We start from the raw sequence: 20,204 nt of genomic DNA, 5'->3' as shown, positions 1-20,204 counted from the left end.
TATAATATTTGGAGAGAAACCTGCTAGATCCCTTAGTAACACCCAGTCATTAATATTAAATATTAATAGTAAAAGAAGTAACACCCAGTCTACATGAGTGATTGAGTCAGAACCTTGTCCCTTGAACCTTATGTCTCACCGCAATGTTGGGCATGAGAGGCAGCAGCTTTCTCTCTACTCCAAAGATGGACACAGACTCTTCCCCTTCCCACTTCAGTAATGAGACAAAACAGAATGTTGAACAAGACGTAATAGGCTTGGGTAAGGAAACAATACTGAGAACAGGTTAAAACTGGCCACTGAGTTAAGCTTTTAGAGCCTGCAGGTTTCAGGTATCCTCACGGGGTCCCCTCCTTCACGCCTCACTTATTTGAGCCCATGCTTGTTATCACCCAAACACAGAGGCAATTCAGGGTACAGTTCCAAAGGAACCCCACCTAGCATGAGGCAGATGTTCCATCTCCTTCCTGAAGTCCACATTACAAGACTCTACCCGACCATAAAATATACCTCTTTCCTGGGTGACTGACGTTGGGTCTGTCCCAATTCCTTTAAGGATATATTCCTCCTATTAAGGAGGATAGCCTTTAAATAATAAGTAAATAATAAGTAAAAATTTACTTTAAAAAATAAGTAAATAAAACATAAAGGGGATACCCTTTATCCCATAGTGAGCATTGAAGCTTGAAAGGTACACACTATAAACCCTGTAAAAAAATATTGACTCAATTACTCAAATCACTTTGCTTCCCTCCAGCACAGAAGTTAAGTTTCACCACCATCCCTTGTCCAAGATGGAAATTAACACCGTGTGCTCCTCTTGACTTTGACCATTCCTGCTGCATCTTCCTTTCCTTTTCCATAGTTTTTAAAGTACAGCAGCTTAACTTTGCACTTCTACTGACTAAGTGACCATTTTCTGGTTAATCATTACAGGGATCCTAGAGTAATGGAGAAACCCAAATATTTGTATTTTATTCATCTATACCATATACTGACCTAGTTAATAATTAACTAGAACCTTCTAGAAATAGATACTGAATGCTCCTGCAGAGTTGTTAAAAATACAAGCTAGGATCAGGCTGACTTGAGTTAGAATACTGGTTCTACCATTTCCTAGCTTCAGGCCTCACCTATGGGTCCCTGAGCAAGGTACCTAACCACAGTGAGCCTTAGTTTCCCTAAGATATGGGGATGGCAGTACCACCTATAAGGATTAACTGGAGGGTTAAAGGACAGATTGCATGTGTAAAGGCTGGTACTTAGGAAGCAGTTGATAAATTTTTGCTGTCGTATCATCCCACTGGCCAATCAGTATACTTCATATTACCACTGATACTTAGGCATTTCCTAACAATCTAAGAGGCACCCAGGACCTGTCTATTTTAATTCCTCTATTTATCCCATGAATTATATAAGCTCTGTTATACATAACCTTTATTACATATTCTAAAGAAGTAGTAAGGCACAGTGTTCACTTAAGGACCTATTTATTTTTATTCCTCTATTTAATTATCCCATAAATTATATAAGCTCTGTTATATATAAAACCTTCATTACATATTCTAAAGAAGTAGTAAGGCACAGTATTCACTTACAAAAATGTGCAGTCAGCCCTGGGTAACTCAGACACAAATGTCAACAATTTTAGAACAGAATTAATCTGCATGATGCATAAGGTTTGCTGTGATGCTACGACTGTAGACAAGCATTTCAAAGCTGGCCTCTCCACCAGGGGCAACTGAACCATCAGGAGAAATTAAACAAAACAACAAATTTCCTGTGCCCACACCCCAACAAGTCTGTGAATAATAGTGAAACTATAGGTAAATAACACATTTTTTTAGACCCCTGAATACCAATTAGGTGGTAGGTGTTGAGTTTTAGAGTAGGAACCATTTCTCCAGGGTGGTTACAGTGTGAGGGAGCCATCGGCTTTCCCCAGGTCATGGATGGCTTTGTTATCCAGCATTTCCTTCTTGTTGCTGGGTCTCACTGCATTGTTCAGCATTGCCCTCACCACAGTGATCACGGGCACAGAATACCCACTGGCCCAAGATGCTGGTAGGGCGCCAAAGAATTTCCTGATCAACAATTCACCTGGGCGAGATTCTTGCCTATCACATAACAGAACTCTAAAGGAAAAAAAATCAGAGGAAGAGATGGTAAACTGCATTCAGACCATGGAGTGTATTATGGATTCAACTGTGTCCCCACACAAAATTTATGTTGAAGTCCTAACTCCCAGTGTGACTGTATTTGAATACAGCACCTTTAGGGCAATAATTAAGGTTAAATTAGATGACAAGAGTGGAATCATAATCCAATAGAGCTGGTGTCCTTACAAAAGAGGAAAAGATATTAGAGATCTCTCTTCACATGCCCACAGAGGAAAGACCACGTGAGAACACAGAAGGTGGCCACCTACAAGCCAGAAAGAAAGGCTTCTCTGGACACTTTGATCTTAGACTTATAGCCTCCAGAATTGTAAGAAAATAAATTTCTGTTTTTTAAGCATCCCCGTCTGTAGTGCTATTCTGTTATAGCAGACCAAACATGCTAATATAGGGGGTAAAAGGTCTTACTAGGATTTTTAAAAAGAAGGCAGCAAAAGCTACTCAGGATATTCTAGACTGTTCTGAACCTGGCATCACCACCTGTCTGCGCCTTCCTTCAAAGCCAAAAGGCAGGTCTTTTAGAGAAGCAATCCATCTCCAGACAGCTTTCATATCTTATATAACTTAGTTATCAGTCTCTTCAAAGGAAAAACTAGATTCCAGGGAATAACCAACAGTGTGCTCTCAGGTGGTATGGATACTTACCCGGGCCTAAACACAGAATAACGATCAAATTTTAATTCTTCAATCCTATCTTCCACTTCTCCCTGTTAAAAAAAAAAAAAAACCCACATTTTTAGTACCTAATCAAGACCAACTTACTGTAATGCTTAAGAGAGAATAATTTGGGGTACTGAAGATAATATGCTTCTGTAGGTCCCAATACTTGTAAATATCCTCATCTAGAACTTCAAATTCCAAAGAGAGAGTCTAGAAAGTTAAAGAAGAAATAATTTAATCCTGATATGTAGTAGAGAGCTAAAAAAGATGGACTGAATAAGTGAATGGCTGTTCAGCCTCTCATTTGTCTCATTAAAACAAATTAAAACAGTTCCAGAGGGGTGAAAAAAAACATCCAGAGAAAGTAAGTGGCATGCTAGGAGTTAAATCATAAAAGAATAATTAGTCTGGAATTAATGCTGCAGGCTGGCACATACTAACCTCTTTTGGTTTCTAGGTGTTTCCAGTGGGTCCAAACATCCCACAGATCTATATTACTCACTTCCTAACAAACCTCACCAAATTTTGATAGACAATGATATTATATCTACAGGTTTTAAATTAAATTTGTTAGACAATCCATACATTGTCATGACAGTCATCTCCATGAAAAGAAATGCTAGAGGAGATCAGGACACATGTACCCCTAAAGGCCTTGTGAATTAAGTGCATGCTCCCCTCCTCCTCCTTGGCCTGTTCAGTGCCATTCACTGGGCACTGTCACATTGTATAATCCTAGGTAGATTTTTTTAAACATTTCTTTCAGTTAATGTTTTTTAGTGTATTCACAGAGTTATACCACCCTCCTCACAATCTAAGCTTGGACTATTTTATCATCCTAAAAAGAAACCCCCTACCAATCAGCACTCACTCCCATCCCCACCCCCAAGACCTAGCCAACCACTAATTTTTCTGTCTCTATAGATTTGCCTAGTCTGGACATTTATAAATGGAATCATACAACTTGTGACCTTTTGTGACTGGTCTCTCTCATTTAGCGTGTTTTCAAGGTTCACCCATGTTATAGAATGTAGTAATACTTTTTAAAGGGGGAAAATATTCTTTTGTATGCATATACATTTTATTCATCCATTTATTAGCTGATAATTTGGGTAGTTAATTACTAAACTGATATGGGTAGTTTCCTATGCCTAAACTATCTGTATAAACAATTTGGTTAATGATGAACACTTGTTTTCCTTCTGGAAGTCTGTAATTTTTTCTAGGTTGAGGTTGCCTAAGTGAATGAACCCCATAAAACCTAGACTTCTAGGCTCAGGTGAATTTCTCTGGTGGACAGTATTCACTGCTGGAGAAATTAAGCACATGCAACTCCACTGGCAGAGGACCCTTGGAAGCTTGTACGTCTTTTCCCCTGGACTTGACTCCATGCACTTCTTCCCTATATTGACGTTGCTTTTATAGTCTTTCATTATAATAAATGTTGAGTATGACTATATGCTAAGTCCTGTGAGACCTAGAAAATTACCAAATTTGAGCCTGGCCCTGGGGATTTCCCAACATAAGCAAATTCTAAATTCCTTGAGGGCAAGAACCATACCCAATAATAAAATACTATCTACTCTGGAAAAGTTTAAGATTCACTGCTTTGAAGTCCCTTCTAATGTTGATTCCAAGCTAATATTCAAGACTACAACTGCCACATCTCATTTGATGATTACTAGATAACTGGGGGAAGACCCTGGAAATTATCTTTCATATTATTCCTGTTTACTAAATTTATCCTTGCAAAGAACAGTCCCTGTAGCTATAAAAAAATATGTAACAATGCAGTTTTGTATCATTTCACATTTTATGATTTAGTATTGTCAATTAGCCAGGATTCTCCAAAGTGTATGAAAGATACATGCACAAACCTTGACTTGCAGATATAAATAATTGCTCAACTTATTAGCTCCTTTAGAAGACAGCAAGTTGAAATGCTTGCACCCTCCAGCTTTTGCCAGCTCTGCAGACTTCAGGACATAATCTCGATCAACACGAACAAATCCCTCCTGAGGGGGAAAAGGATGTGAGTTATTTCAAAACCTGTGAGTCCATCTTAAAGATCACTTCTCAGCTTGGGTGGCAGGCTAGGAGGCCGGGGGTGGGTAGGGGAGAATGTGAACTTAAATGAAATACATCCAAGTAATACACGAATGTCAGGCTTAGACCCTGGGAAAGGTGCCAAGTACAATCCTCGGGATAGACATACCAGCTTTACCAGCAAGCCTAGACTGCAATGAAAAAAACAAGAGCAGTGATACTGAAACACAGACACCAGACAAATCTCCAAGTAGTGAAAGGAACAATAAGATCAGGCTGAGAAACTGCTTGCAGTCACCCATTTTTTGTCGTTTAATAACTTTACAACCTTACAAACCTCTCTGTTTTCTCTATTTTCTTCCCTGCTGACTCTACCATGGTAGGGTCTCAAAGCATGGCTGAGAATACTATCCAGACACCATGAGTGTTAATTAATTAAATTTTAATTTTAATTAATTTTAAGCAGATTTAATTTCCAATTTTTGTGTATGTTTTACAAAACACTTTACATATTAATAAAGAGTACTGCACCCTCAAATGTTTTTTATCGACAGGTGTATAATTAAGAATGTTTAGAGACCTCTCATCTAGACTTAGTCCAGGGTAGTGGCTGGGTCTTTCTTCTTAATTCACGTCTCAGATCAGTACATGACCAGCATGTGGAACATGCTCCAAAAATATCTGAATGAATAAAAATAAAAGTCCAATGAAAGCAGAGGCAAGGCAAATCCAATTAGGGTGAAAAAAAAGAGAACTAAGTGGCAATAAAAGGAGGAAGAGCAAGGATGATGATGCAAACAACAGAATATAGACTCACTTTCAGTGCCTAACTGAAGGACACGTGCCTGCACCCAGAAAGGGGATTCCATGGAGTAAGAGCCTCTTGGGACCACCAAAATCTGGGATCCTCAAACTTGAGAAAGGTAAAGAGAAATATATATTATTGAAGCTGAACCCCATAGGTATCCACAAATATATGAGGACTCCCCATCCTAGGACTGAATTGCTGCCCCAATGACTTTAATTTAAAATGTGCCTTATGGCAGTTATTGCTAAATGTTTTACTTCATATGAAGATGTGTATCTTTCATAAATGTTAGAAGGCACCTTAGGGAACATCACATCCAACCCCCTCATTATGGAAAAGTGGAAACAAAGTCCAGTGGTGCAGTGAACTGCCAGCAAATAGGTGAGAAATGAGAGCAAGTACAAATTCTTGATGCTCTAAATAGTGATCTTCACTGTACCCATGTTCCTTCTTATCTCACACAATCTCTAGCTATTGAAAATGACTGATTCATAAGTGCAGTAGGCAGAATAATGGCTTCCCAAGGATATCCAGTTTCTAATTCCTGTACCAGTGAATATGTTAGGTTACACAGCAAGGGGGAATTAAGGTTACAGGTGGAATTAAGGTTGCTAATCAGCTGACCTTAAAATAAGATTATTCTGTATTATCCAACTGGGCCCCATGTAATCATAAGGGTCCTTAAAAGAAAAGAGAAGAAGAAAATGAGGTTAGAGTTACACAGCATGAGAAGCCCTTGATCCCCAGGAACCATGAGCCAAGGGATTCTGGTGGCCTCTAGAAGGTAGAAAAGGTAAGGAAATGGATTCTCCCCTAAAGCCCCCAGATGGGAATGAAGCCCCTGTCAATACCTTGATTTTATCCCAGCAAAATCTATGTTGCATTTCTAACTTACATAACACTAAGAAAATAAACTCATTTTGTTTTAAGCCACTAAATTTGAGGCAATTTGTTACAAAAGCAATAGGAAACTAATACAGAATTCAATTTTAAAGCAACAGGTCCAAGCAAACTTTTTAAACAATGTATTGAATGTATCACAGAAGAAAATGTAAGCATACAGCTCAATTAATTTTCATAAACAGAACATCCTCTGCAACCAGCTCTCAGATCAAGAAATAAAACATTACCATTACCCCCAAAGCCTCTCCTGTCATCTTTACTCATCACTCACAGAACATTTTAACTATACTCATTACCTGCTGGGCACTACTACTTTTCTGCCTTACTTTAAAGTAATATAAACTTAACTCTTTACCCATGAATCATCACCACCTCCTTTTGTATTGTACACTTTGATATTCAATCCTAGCAACTGACTTGCTGACCTGTCCTCTTCATTGACTCAAACTCACGATGCTGCCTTTGGAAATTAGTGCGAAAACAAACCAATTTCAATACTTGGCATATCTTGAGAGAGGGATGTGAGTCTCCTCAGAGCCATTCTCCGAATTGAGATTTTATGTGTGCCAAACATGTGCCAAGAAAAACAATCCAAAACCACATAGAAAAATTCTAAAACACTCAAGTGGCTCTTCCACATCTATTTCTCCCGCTCACTCCAATTCACCAGGACTCTGGTTTTAATAACTGGTTTGTTATTCACAGTAGAATTACACAGTTGACTGGAGAAATGAATTCTTTTGTGTTGCTGTTGTTTTAGCACTATTTCTTAGAATCTAGCTATTATTTCTCTGTTAAAATGTTTTTTTCTTTCATCAGCATCTTTAAAAAATAAGGGAAAGATTCAGCCAATCACAAGTCTCTAGACTGACGCTGTCTCTCACTTAATCCAAGACCAGTAAAGGGATCATTTGATTAAACTGAGACCCTAATTTATTTGGTTTTCGTTCTGGATCAACCTCTCCTTAATAGAGTGCTGCCGTCTCCAATTGTTTGATGAAAATTAAAGTGACATAAATACCATGGGGTTTTTTTCAATCTGATTAGTCAGCTAAGGCACATCAATACCACCCCAGCCATCAGACTCCGGCGTCCTCCCTTTCACTCCACTCGCTCACAGCTGACAACAGCTCCTTGGAGGGCTAGTGCCTACGCCGCCGCAGAGACCCCCACACCCAGCCCATCATCCCGGCTCAATGGGCCCTGCTGACAAGGTGCCCATACCTTTCTCCACTGCTGTTCTCTGGTCAAAGCTAAATACTGTTTTATTAGCAATCAATGGCTGTTAATCCAAAACGACTTCGCAAATCCTCTGAGCCCTCAAGCTGATTATAAACAGGCATTTTTCCAAGGCCACAAATTTTTATTTTCACTTCCCCCACCCCGATGCAAGGCCTTTTAGCTGGTGAATGAAACTCAAAAGTGAAGGGATCAGTGGCTTTAAAGGACTTAGAAATCGAACTTAAATGTGGGTCCTGGTGACTGACTCAGAGGTATCAACACACACCAATTTTCTGTGAGTGAGGAAGATTCCATTTCTAGATAGAAGGGAACTCTCTTTAAAATCTTATTGTTGACACCCTTTCTTGTTCTCTAACAGCTCAAATTTAAAAAATACAATAGAAAAACAAACCAAAACAGGCTGCTCCATATCCCAGAAACACAATTTTCAGAAAAATCACACTTAGTTTCTCTAACCATATGGCAGGAGAAAAGACATCTCTTTCAAAAGCATTAAGTCCATTATGTTATAGTATCTTTATGACTCTATATTCATTGTATCCTGCTCTAAGCTAGGAATCAGAATTCCTTCTAGAAAAAGGAATTGATTAAATAAGTTTCCACTATAAATTTCCTTTTTCAGCTGCTGCTGGAAAGAAAAAAGACAATGTAATATAACATGGGATATCCTCTGTGGAGATATCCTCACAAGTTCCACACACATCAAGGGAGACAAATTCTCCAATTACTTTGCATTTTAAGTCATATTAAACCCAAAGCAACAAAACATTTCTTCTAACCTTCTTTACCAATGCCTGGTAACTGGGGACACTCCGGCTTAAGAACTCATCCTAATAAGTAAGGTATGTTAGCACTGACTGATGTGATACGCAAGCATGCCAGAATGACTCAAAGTCAGGGAGATCCTTTTCCAGGATGGCAGGATCTACCACTCTGTAAGGGGTCCCACTTAGCTGTATGTCTGCTTCAGATTCTTTTTCCTTCACTCCTTTTCAATCTAACCCTGTAAGTTAGACTAGAAGAAAGAAATGCTTATGAACAACAAATGGTATAATCTGAGGCCCCATTTGTTTGTGTCCTGGAGGGCATCTCTACATATCTGATGCACAGTGGTGGAATCAAGATCTTAGTCAGAGAAAGAGCTCTGAGAAGGAAAATACAATCAAACTGATGCTGAGGATTCCTGAGTCGATTTCTGTTCTCACAAAATTTTTCCATTTGGGGCATTCATTTCTCTGTTATGAAAGTAAAAAACTTCTGCAGGCCAAAGGGGCTTCAGGGCCACCTCCTTCTCAGTAAAGACAAGGAAGCAGTGGCCCACAGGGCTGACCGGCACACCCAAGGTCCCATGGCTACTTGGCATTCAAACAGGGCCCATAATCTGGATCCCTCAATCCATTTAGGACTTTGCCACTTCACAAACCCTGCCTAGACAAATAAAACAGTAGAGAGTACAACAAAGGATGAGATACTGTATCTTTTCTTATTTGCAGGCCTCTGTTGCAATGACACAGCTCTGCCACCACAGCACAAAAGCAGCCATAGATAACACATAAAGTAATGAGAGCTGTGTTCCAATAATGGATATTGAAATTTGAATTTCTTATCTTTTCACGTGTCATGACATATTCCTCTTTTGAATTTTTTAACCATTTAAAAACATAAAAACGTTCTTAGTTCATGGGCTGTGCAAAAACAGGTGGGCTATATTTGGCCCACAGTCCATAATTTGCAAGCCCCTGGATTAGAAGAATACATCATTAGAATCAGAAGCCAAGAGACTCTAACAATGCCTAAGAAATGTTACAATGGCTGCATTAATCACATGAGTGGCACTGTCCAGAACCTGGACTGCCAGAGCCTCTGCCTAGTAGATGAGGAGATAAATGCCACATCATACCACCTCAAACTCACTAACCAAATCCTTCTCTTAATACAAATAATGGGAATTCACTATTTTCTCAGTGGCATCTGTGTTTTTGCTCTTCACTCATGGTCAGTGTAGATCTGGTTTCCAAAGGGTATCTCAAACTTCACTAGCTTACAAGTTATTCACTAAAGCACGGTGGAGGCCATCTGGGGCAACAGTGGCTGGGAAAGTGGCAGGTGAGGAAAACTAATACAGCCCAATGCTTTCCGAAAGCAGGTGCAACAAGAAGAAGAGGGTTGACAGCACAAGAATCTCCCAAGAAGCCTGCTAAAAGTAGTTTCCAAGCTTCCAACCTTAGAGATTCTGATCCAGTAGATCTGGATTAGGGCCAAGTCAGGAAGCCACTGTACTGCTTAGATGACTATGGCTTGTGGCTGTGAAAAGAAAATTAGGTAACAAGCTATTTCTAAGGAAAAAGGTTTTCCAAAGAGCTGAAGAAAACTAATAGACCTATCCCTAGTACCAGTTTCAACAGAAATCTGGGTAGACTGAATTTTATGGGCTGCAATGTTTTCCCCCAAAATTCTTATGTTGAAATCCTAACCTTTAATAACTCAGAATGTTACCTTATTTGGAAATAGGGTCATTGTAGATCCAATTAGTTAATGACATCATACTGGATCGGGTGGTTCTTAATCCGATTCGACTAGTGCCCTTATAAAAAGGAGAAATTCGGACATAGCCATACACATAAAGAAAAAAATAACATGTGAAGAGATACAGGGAGAAGACAGCCATCTGCAAGCCAAGGAGAGAAGCCTGGAGAAGATCCTTTCCTCACAGCCCTCAGAAGGAACCAATCCTGATGACACCTTGATCTTAGACTTTTGGCCTCCAAAATTGTGAGACTGCAAATCTCTGTTGTTTTTCAGGCGCCATGGTTATGGTACTTTGTTATCACAGCTCTAGCCAACTAGTACACTGAAAATCATAGGGAAATAAGCTGGCTACTTAGAGAATTTCAACACTCAGACAGAAGCCCTAAATTCTTGAAGTTTCTCTCCTGGAAAACTCAGATTGCTAAGGCAAAATGTGGGGTGTTCCAGTTACAAAACAGCTAGAAAATGTCACAAGGCTTGCCACCAGCTTTGCAGTATCTCTCTGTTGAACTCTTTTTCAACAGAGAGAGCTGCTGACCCAGAATACTGGGTGGGGTAAGCTTGGAAATCCACAACCCCACCCCCCATCAAACAACTACTATTACCTAGCCACTTGTGAATTGTCACCTCTTTTAAATTGCCTAAAGTTATCGCAACTTCCAAACTTTACACTGTATCCAATCTAAACTAGTTTTAAATTATAAAAAAAAAAAAAACTTTTCAGAGGAAATGTCGGCTTCCTTTCTGTCACTAACCTCTTAAAACTTACTAACTCCACCTCATATGGAAGACTATCTTTGGCTTACATGTCTTTTATCTTGCTTACTCATTAATTACTTTTATCTTTTCAAACTAACTTTGGAAAACAAAAGGTAGTGAGCAGGCTGAGGGGTGGAAAGAACTCCACCTAAAAAATATTCTGGATAGGGAAGACCCTCAATTCCTCTCATTAAAATTGCATTATACAATTTGAATGTAACAAAGCAATTTAGACTTTTCCCTGGAGTGCTCTATAATGACATATGCCTCACGTCATGAAAACTGACTGCTCTCAGCTTAACACAATGTTTTGTTTATTTTGCTTAGTCACCACCAAAATCAGGTTTGCACTTGAGACAGTGCAACCTGCGGTGTACTAACTCAAAAGTTCTTTGATGCTTTGACAGGGCAAACCACTTGTGACTGTCCCTGGCACAGAAGACTATACTAGCTGCTGAGCAAGAACACGACCCTTTCTAGGAGAAATAATATGCCAATTCCTATGAGAGTCAACCTGCTCTATAATCCACACTTGCCAGCACAGAGCTCAAAATCCAGCTGTGTTCCAAAGTGGACATGGCAGAACTACAAACACTTACAGAATTATTCTTTGGACCACCAGGAGGCCCAGAGAAGTATATCTAAGCCTAACTCCTGATTGGTATAAACCAATACTTCTTAACCATGTGCTTTCCTAGTAATTCTGGGGCATAGGCCTGTTTATAGACCTATGGTAAGGTCCATGGCAACACTGTGGTCCTGCATATTTAATAGACATCTTTGGCTCCAGCAAAATTAAATTCTGTGAGAGGGATAAACTACAGTCAAGGTGTAAATTAAATAAGATGTATAAACACTCTCTCAGGGTCTACATAGAAAGCTATGACTTCTGGACAGCGGCCAATGCAATTGAGAACACCATTAAAAAGAAAATAAAATATCTGTTAGAACAGTTCTGCGTCAGTAAAGGCTGAATCACCACTGGAGTTGAATCATTGCTGGGGGCTGAGTCATCACTGGAGGCTAGCTGAATCGTGCCTCTATTCTGATGTTCTTTGCCAGAAGCTTAAAACTTGGTTATGAAAATAAGTTGAAGCAAATTGCTCACGTGAGAGGGAATGCTTGAATTTTAAATTATTTATAAAGACAAAACAAAAAAAGAGCTTACTGCTAACAGCATGAGCCAGTTACTTTTATTCAGACATGATGATTTTTGCCTTCATCAGGGGATGTAGGGATAGCAAATTTGCAGGAGGGAGGACCAGGTAAATACTTCTGATGTCTCCGGCATGCAGGCCCGAACTCAAAGATTACTTGAAGGAAAAATGAACTTATCAGTACTATTTAAAGCATAGCAAAGGCTAGGGCAACATATGGAATCTCAAACGATAAGACTTCTCAGGCCTCCAGTTCTCCCTTCAAGAGTGTACTTTCTCCTTGCTCAATAAAACTGTCTTCTAACCTTTAAAAAAAAAGTGCTTATTTACACTTAAGCAATATAAAGAAAAAGAATGAGCAAGAAAGGAATCTTTGACATTTCTGGCCCACAAAAAGGGAAAAGAGTATTTTTTTCCTTACCGCCCCGGCTTTTTTTCTGGTGGTACCCAGGCAACAGAATCCAACATCATGACCTTGAAAGGCAGAAGCATAGTCATCCAGCTTTTCAAAGTCCACCACTTCTTGATTCTAGACATAAGGACACAGCTGAATATAAACTGATACTATTTTTTAAAAGACAAAAATACCCATCTAAATTTCAAAAATTACAGATTACTTGAAGTTTGCCCACTTAATGTCAAATTTTGCAAGCTCGTATCTCCCACCAAAAAGCAATTAATCTGAATTCAAAATCAACAATGCACTTATATGTACACAGTACACATAACTGAACTAGGGGTGATTCAGATCACTAAAGTCAGGTTCACTTATAATTTTCCCTCTGGAAAAATAAAAGATCTGTCTGTCTATGACCAGGACGGATACCAATGAAGCATAATGTGGAGACAGGAAATGGTTTAATATCAAAGACCTAGGTTCAAGTCTTGGGCCTGCTATTTACTAGGCATGTAATTTTGGCCAGGTTATTTTATATACCTGTTTTCTCAAAGGTAAAATGTGAATGATAATCTTTCCTTGAGTCTTATCCATGATCCACCTGCAATATAAACCAGCCAGTAGGTGCTTGATAAAAAGGTATATTCCTCAGTCTCACACCAATACATCTAAATCAGAAAATGTATTTTTCATAAGCACCCTCAGTAATTCTCACACTCACTGAAATTTAAGAACCTCCACATAGCTTCATAAGTTTGTTGGGAAACTCAAAAAAGAACATTTGAGAAATTATCATCTAGGAGTCCAAATAAAATGTTGCTTCCCTTCCCTACCATTAACTCCCTCAGAAGAATTTTCCTGGTACTAGGCATAATGCTGCAAGAAAAAATAAGTTTACAAAAAGTGCCTGACCAAAAGATGTGCCACCAAAACTAGACTATCATCAAAGCACAGAACTCGATTTCAGTTTTTAATTGCTAGAAGCATCTCACACACCCCATGAAGCCAGACTATGAAGACCACATATTACCTGCCTCAGTCTGAGCAAAGATGTTTTAAACTGAAAAGCCTTGATGGACCAAAGACATATACAAATTGACCTGAACATGGACTTGCAAGAGTCCAGAACACTTATCTGTGAGACCATTTGTTATTTGGAATATTCCACTGTGAAACTCATGGGACCAAATTCTATAGTTGTGGGGTCTCAGAATTTCACCAGTTTAATTTACTGTACCTCACAAATAACTCAGTAAAATAGGGAAAGGAATCTCCAGGAAGGTCAGACTTCCAATATTTAGGGGGTTAGAGCCACACTGAAGTCTGGTGTATATCTGGTTAACTATGAAAGGTAAAGTGACAGTGAAGGGGATACATTCCACTTAGAGGTACAAGCCTGCAGCCCTGGAAGTTTTCAGGCAGGGCAGATTTTGGTAGGTGAATAACCCCACCTTTCACTGCCATGGATCATTCCTGCTCTGCAAAGGACTTTCTGCATCAATGGCATTAGTGTGAAGCCGACAGGTAGACAAAGCAAAGTGGTTTGAAAAAACTGCCCAAGGTCACAAGACTCTCTAGAACTAGGTTGAATGATCCTGAAAATAGTGCTCTTCCCCGTCTCCCCAGCCCCATTACAACGTGGGCCAGACCTTTTAAAAGGTCTAGAAGGGCTTCGCCCAGGGCCACACAGTGAGGGGAGGTCGACTTTGGACCTTCAACTAGGACTCCAGCTCCCAAGAAAGGGCCCACAGACTGTTCTGATGACCTCTTGCTGCCACCACCCTTGGGCGGACAAGGTACAGCCTTGAGGTATGAAATATATTTATGCTGCAGAATCACTGAGTATTTTTGAGCCACAGTTCAAATACCCACCACATCTTTATAAGCTTCCTCGTCAAAGGTGAGCTTCCTCCGGCCAATAATCGTGACTTTCGAAAAAAGCCTCTGTTCCAAGATTTCCTTTAAGAGCACCTTGCCGGTTTCCCCGCTGGCGCCCAGAATAAAGACGGATTTATTCTGCATCCTGAAGTCTTCACGAAGCTTTGGCAGCGCCCCTGTCTCGGCCATGCTGCAGAAATATCACCAACAGGTGCTGGTCTTAGGATGTTTAAGGAATGCCTCGTGGTTACCCTGGGGAACAAGGGTTGTTTATTTGTTCTAGTAGAATATATTGTTATTCTCCACAGGCTGGACCCAGGGGAAAGTGCTGAGTCACCTGCAGGGCGGAGCGCCGTGATGGTCCCGCACCACAGCCAACCCATGCGCGAAAGGAAATGCGCCCAGGTGGACAAACTGCGGGCACCCCGAGGCTTCGCTCCCCCACGATATCCCCAGTTCCCACGGGGGCTCAGGGGCCCGCCTCGGTCCCCTAGGTGGAGGGTTACCTGGAGCCAGCCCCCGGCCCCGAGTCCTCAAGCGGCAGCAGGAGCAAGGCGGCCACTAGCGCCGCCGCCGCCGCCGCGCCCAGTGCCGCGGGCCCGGGCATCCCTCCTTCCCCTCGGCTCCTTGCCCCCTCTTCCCTTTCGTCGGGCACCCCTCCTCGGCCCTCCCCACCCAGCCCAGGGGGTCAGAGGCGGCCACAGGCGCGCCTACCCGACTGCGTCTTCCGGGTGACTTCGCGGGGCCTTGCCTCGCCCCGCCCAGCGGGGAGGGGCCTGGGGCGGACGCACCGGCCGTCTGGTGCGCGGGCACGGCGGGGCTGGCCTGGAGCACGTGCTCTTCGCGGGCTGGGAGCGAAGCTCAGAGACGGCTCCCTAAGTGTATCTAAGGGACCCCTAAGGGAGTGTCCAGGACCTTCTCCAACGTTCTTGCCCACCATCGGGACTGGGCTGGCCCATATCCAAGGCATCAGCCAATAACTTGACTTTTTCTGGTCTTTTTTAAAAGTTGTTTCCATTGCATACTGGACATCTTCATCTTGAATTCACCATGTGAAAAACGTAACCCTCCCCATCTGGAATAAACAAACAGGAATAAACAAACCTACTTCTTACCACTCTTGAGTGTCATTGTCCCTATACATTAGTGTACTCTTCACCCCTCCCTTCTGAAGTCAAAATAAAGGGCTGTCCCCTTGGACTCCTTTCCCCTGGCCTTTGCAAATTCCAGATTAATCACCAGTACTGTCTCCTATCTCCCTTTCAAATATTTCTCTTGTGTAATTCAAGCTCTTACCATATCTCACTGGCATAATTGAATTCCCTGCCCAGGTCCTAGGTAGCTGAGCCAGGGTGACCTCCCACACCTGATCTCATGGTTCTCTCCAGAGCACAGGTCAGTGGTTAGAATATAGCTGTCTACACTGGTCCTGTCCTGGATCCTGAAGTCCTGCGCAGGCATTAGAACAGAGACAGACTATACTGTGAATTTTCATTTTTTGGCTACTCAGAATTCAACCAGAAGTGTTATTTTAGGAAATTACAAAATAGGTGGGAGACAGGGCCCCACCTCCCACTCCAGAAGCCAAGTGAAACATATATTCCCTCTCACAAATCCTTGGGAGTTATAATATGTATGTGAAATCTAGATTTGGCCAGCTAAAAATCAATGTTTTAGCCACTGAGCTGCCAATCAGACACTTCATCCAGGTTTTTCAACTTTGGGGGAATAATAAAAAGATGCACTGGGAGCCTGAGATAGAGAATGCCAGGGTGGTGCAAAGATATAGGATAATGGCATCATGTGATCTGGTGGTTTTTGCCTCCTTTAATTCCTGCCTGTTTTCAGAGCCTGTTTTTCTTACACTTCTTGTTAGACTTTCAATAACTTCATTTTCTGCTTAAACTAACCAACGATACTTTCTGTTCCTTACAATCAAAAACCTTGACGATACAGAGCAGAGTGGTTTGTTCCCCACTGACCTGTCACAATATTTGGACTCTTCCCTTTGAGTTCCTAAAGCTTTTCTACTAAAATGCAGCTTAAAATCTGGTCAGCCCTCACTGTCTCAAGAATTCATTGATCAAGGCTATTTATTAGATTCTTAATTGTACTCTAGTGTCCACTCTCTCCCTCTTGCTTTTTTAAATTGTGGCATAATTAATATGCAATCAAATACACAGATCCTAAAGTTTCAGTTTCATGATTTTAGGTGACCACCTAAGATAAGACACAGAACATTGCTGATATTCCAGAAATTGCCTTCATTCTTCTTTCCAGGCAATTCCTGCCATCCCAGAGATGACCACTTTCTGATCCCTGTCAATATAGATTAGTTTTGCCTGTCACAGAATTTCATTAGAATCGTATAGCATGCCCTCTTTTGTGCCTCAAGCTTTGTTTTGTTTTGTTTTGCTTTGTTTTGTTTTTTGCTCAACATAATGTTTTTAAGATCCACCCCTATTGTGTGTAGGGCTGCATTACAACATTTGTGGGCCCTAGGGACTTCATGGGTCCCTTCCTCAAAAAAAATTTAAAAAATTATCTCTTAGAACCGTGTTACTATAAAGACAAATGTGTCCATTTAACATATGGAAATATTTTCTTCAGCCTAAAGTTCAGAAGTTTTCCTTCTACCTTCAAAAGAAATTAAAACAGTTTCATGGACCTGGGCATTGTGCCTACTATGCCAAATGGGTAAGTCAGCCCTGATTGTTTCATGTATTGGTAGTTTGGTTTTGCTTTTGCTTTTAATTGCTAAGTGGCATCCCATTGGATGACTATCCCATAACATATTCAACCATTCTTCTGCTGAATGACATTTGGTTTGTTTCCTGTGTTTAGCTAGTGTTGAGTAAGGCTCCTATGAACATTCTTATACCAGTCTTTCTGTGGACGTGTGTTTTCATAGCTCTTAGGTAAATACCTAGGAGAGGATGATGAAAGCATTCTCTGTGATGGATATACCCTTTTATTCTCCCACCCACTTGGTTTCATCAGTCTCTTTAGTCAGTCTAGAGGATGTTAAACTGGCAAATGACTCCCCACCTTTCTCTTAGCAATAGAGCCCTGAGTTTTATCATCACATGGCAGTTAATTTAGATTCTCTATTTTCCAGTATGACTTGCCAGCCAGTGTGACCACATGACAATGTTTTAGCCAGTGAGCTGCCAGTAGAGCTAATGTGGATCCCATGTTAATAAGGAAGCTACCTGCTTTCCCTTCACTTTTCCTTCTCTCCTTTTCTTGGGTCAGAATGTGAAAATGGTACTAGTGAGCTAGTTCCAACCACAAGCAATAAAACACCCCAGAGGATGGCAGAGCAAAGAGCTGGAACCTGAGTCCCAGTATAACTTTGTAGAACAGAACCACCTACTCATGCTGGACCACCTGCCCACCTCTGGGCAGTGGGGGAGAAGTAAACTTCCATCACATTGAAGCCACTATGATTTTGTTTCAGCAGCTTAGCCAGCAAAATACCTATATAAGATCTTTTCAGTCAATCTTGTTCTGTAACTGATTTTCTAATGTGAGCTAAATACTCTGCTAGGCACTACAGGTTTTTCCAAAATGAATCAGATAGCAGATAAATTTACTCTCACCTGAGAAGGCAAGTCATAAATTCTTGGGAACTAACTAAAATTACAAGTTAACATTGATCAAACATCCCCAAAACTTTCACAGGGTAGCACATGCTGAATACCAAATGAGTGTATAGACAACAGATGAAAAGCCAGAGAAAGACAAGCCCATGGCTTTTCTCCTCTGACAGTTGGGTAGTATAAGGCCCTAAAACAATGTAACACATCCCAGTCTACTAGGACAACAGGGCCACAAAAATTCAGGGCAAATGAGAAGGGAAAAGGATAAAGGCAGGAGGGAAAGAGAACACAAGGAAGCTGGGGAAGGAGCACGGAAAGGTCCTGGGCCAGACGACCTGCCTGCCAAGCCCAAGTTTGACATTCCTTTGACTTACATGAAGTTTCTTCATTTATCTTGGCCTCCATTTTCTTATCTGTAAAATGGGAATGGTCTTTATTATGTTCATTTTGCTCCAAGGAACAGACTCACTCATATTAACTTGAGTAAAGATGGTGACTATTGTAAGGAGGCACATCATGTGTAAGGAAGACAGAATCTCAGAGGAACCTACAAATGAGATTTGCTGTAAGATCAGGCCTCATGGAGCCTGGAACTAGAAGGTAGTTCTGTATTTAAGTCAAATTTAGGGTCTTTAGGATCAGGGATGCATACAGTTCACTTTAAAGCTATGTTGTTAGTTATACCTTAATTAAGACACTGTTTCAAGCAATTGAAACATCATTTAAAATCTTTTGAGCCATAAAAGAAATATACTGACTCAGGTAACTGAAAAATCAGTGAGTGTTGCAGCCTCAGGCATGACCAGAGTCAGTGGTCCGCTGGTGGGGGGGGGGACTCAGTCCCTCTGCTTCCCTTGGCTCTTCTCTCCTTCCTGTTTATCTGACTGTCAGACCCCACAAGATGACCCCGATGGCTGTGGGCAGCTCTAGGCCTTCATACTCTGTTTCAGTCAGGGTCAAAGATAGGCTTAAAGTTGGTAATCTAAAGAATGTGTACTGCATGGATAATGTTTAAGAGAGCAGAGAGAATGGAGATGATTAAGTTACCAAAACATGGACAAAGAGGGCTGTCTCACAGGAGCTGTGATCTTCAGTAGAGGAGATCCTCCAGAAGAGGAGTTGGGGGAATAACATCCTAGCCTAACTCTTCTGCCTCCCTTTGATCCCCTGCTGGTATCCCTAATTGGCTACATTCAAATAGAAGTCAAAGGAACTTATATTATTCAGATCAGGTTTCTTCAGGGCATAGAGTAGGGGTAGATATGGGGAGAGTGGACAATCCAAGATATCAACTGCATCCTCCCAGATTCAAGTTCTCCAGAAAAGGGCACAATTGTAAGCAAAAGCCCCCAGCTGATCTTGTCTCTGAACCATCCCTGTGGCCTAGGGAATGAAGCCTGTGTGGGGCCAATTCCCCTGACATGTCTGAGAGTAGGGGAGGGAATAGTGCCTCCATGAAAAGTAGATATCATTATTATAAAAAGAAAGAATGGATATTAAATGGTATCTAAAGCAATCCTGAGAAGGAAGAATAAAGTGTGGGGGGCATTATGTTCCCTAACTTCAAGCTCTACTACAAAGCCACAGTAATCAAGACAATTTGGTATGGGCACAACAACAGACCCATAGATCAATGGAACAGAATAGGGAGCCCAGATATAAACCCACACATTTACGGCCAATTAATATAATGAAAAAGGAACCATGGACATACAATGGGGAAATGACAGACTCTTCAACAGCTGGTGTTGGCAAAACTGGACAGCTACGTGTAAGAGAATGAAACTGAATTACTGTCTAACTCCATACACAAAAGTAAACTCAAAATGGATCCAAGAGCTGAATGTAAGTCATGAAACCATAAAACTCTTAGAAGAAAACATAGGCAAAACTCTCTTTAATATAAACACAAGCAACTTTTTCATGAACATACCTCCGTGGGCAAGGGAAACAAAAGCAAAGAACAAAATGAAAAAATAAAAAGCTTCTGAACAGCAAAGGACACCATCAGTACACTATGCAAAGTCATCCTACACTATGAGAGAA

General features: G+C 40.9%; 1 protein-coding gene across 6 annotated transcripts; it reads right to left on the bottom strand.

The window, feature by feature from the left end:
• Nucleotides 1-1,473: 1,473 nt before the first annotated feature.
• On the bottom strand, nucleotides 1,474-15,407 carry HTATIP2 (HIV-1 Tat interactive protein 2). 6 transcript variants are annotated; one of them, XM_036920181.2, is made up of 6 exons: nucleotides 15,271-15,407; nucleotides 14,551-14,746; nucleotides 12,703-12,810; nucleotides 4,715-4,852; nucleotides 2,823-2,884; nucleotides 1,474-2,135 (listed from the first exon to the last, which is right to left on the bottom strand). In XM_036920181.2, the coding sequence occupies exons 2-6, from the start codon at nucleotides 14,743-14,745 to the stop codon at nucleotides 1,913-1,915; spliced, it is 726 nt and encodes a 241-aa protein (XP_036776076.2). In that variant the 5' UTR covers nucleotide 14,746; nucleotides 15,271-15,407; the 3' UTR covers nucleotides 1,474-1,912. The 6 variants fall into 6 exon arrangements, with proteins under 6 accessions (XP_036776076.2, XP_036776075.2, XP_036776074.2 ...); XM_036920180.2 differs by having other exon boundaries at nucleotides 14,551-14,808; nucleotides 15,271-15,374; XM_036920179.2 differs by lacking the exon at nucleotides 15,271-15,407 and adding an exon at nucleotides 15,063-15,234.
• Nucleotides 15,408-20,204: the final 4,797 nt, after the last annotated feature.

Source organism: Manis pentadactyla, chromosome 9, assembly GCF_030020395.1.
Source record: "Manis pentadactyla isolate mManPen7 chromosome 9, mManPen7.hap1, whole genome shotgun sequence".
Classification (NCBI taxonomy): Eukaryota; Metazoa; Chordata; class Mammalia; order Pholidota; family Manidae; genus Manis; species Manis pentadactyla.
This window is presented reverse-complemented; position numbering and strand designations above follow the sequence as displayed.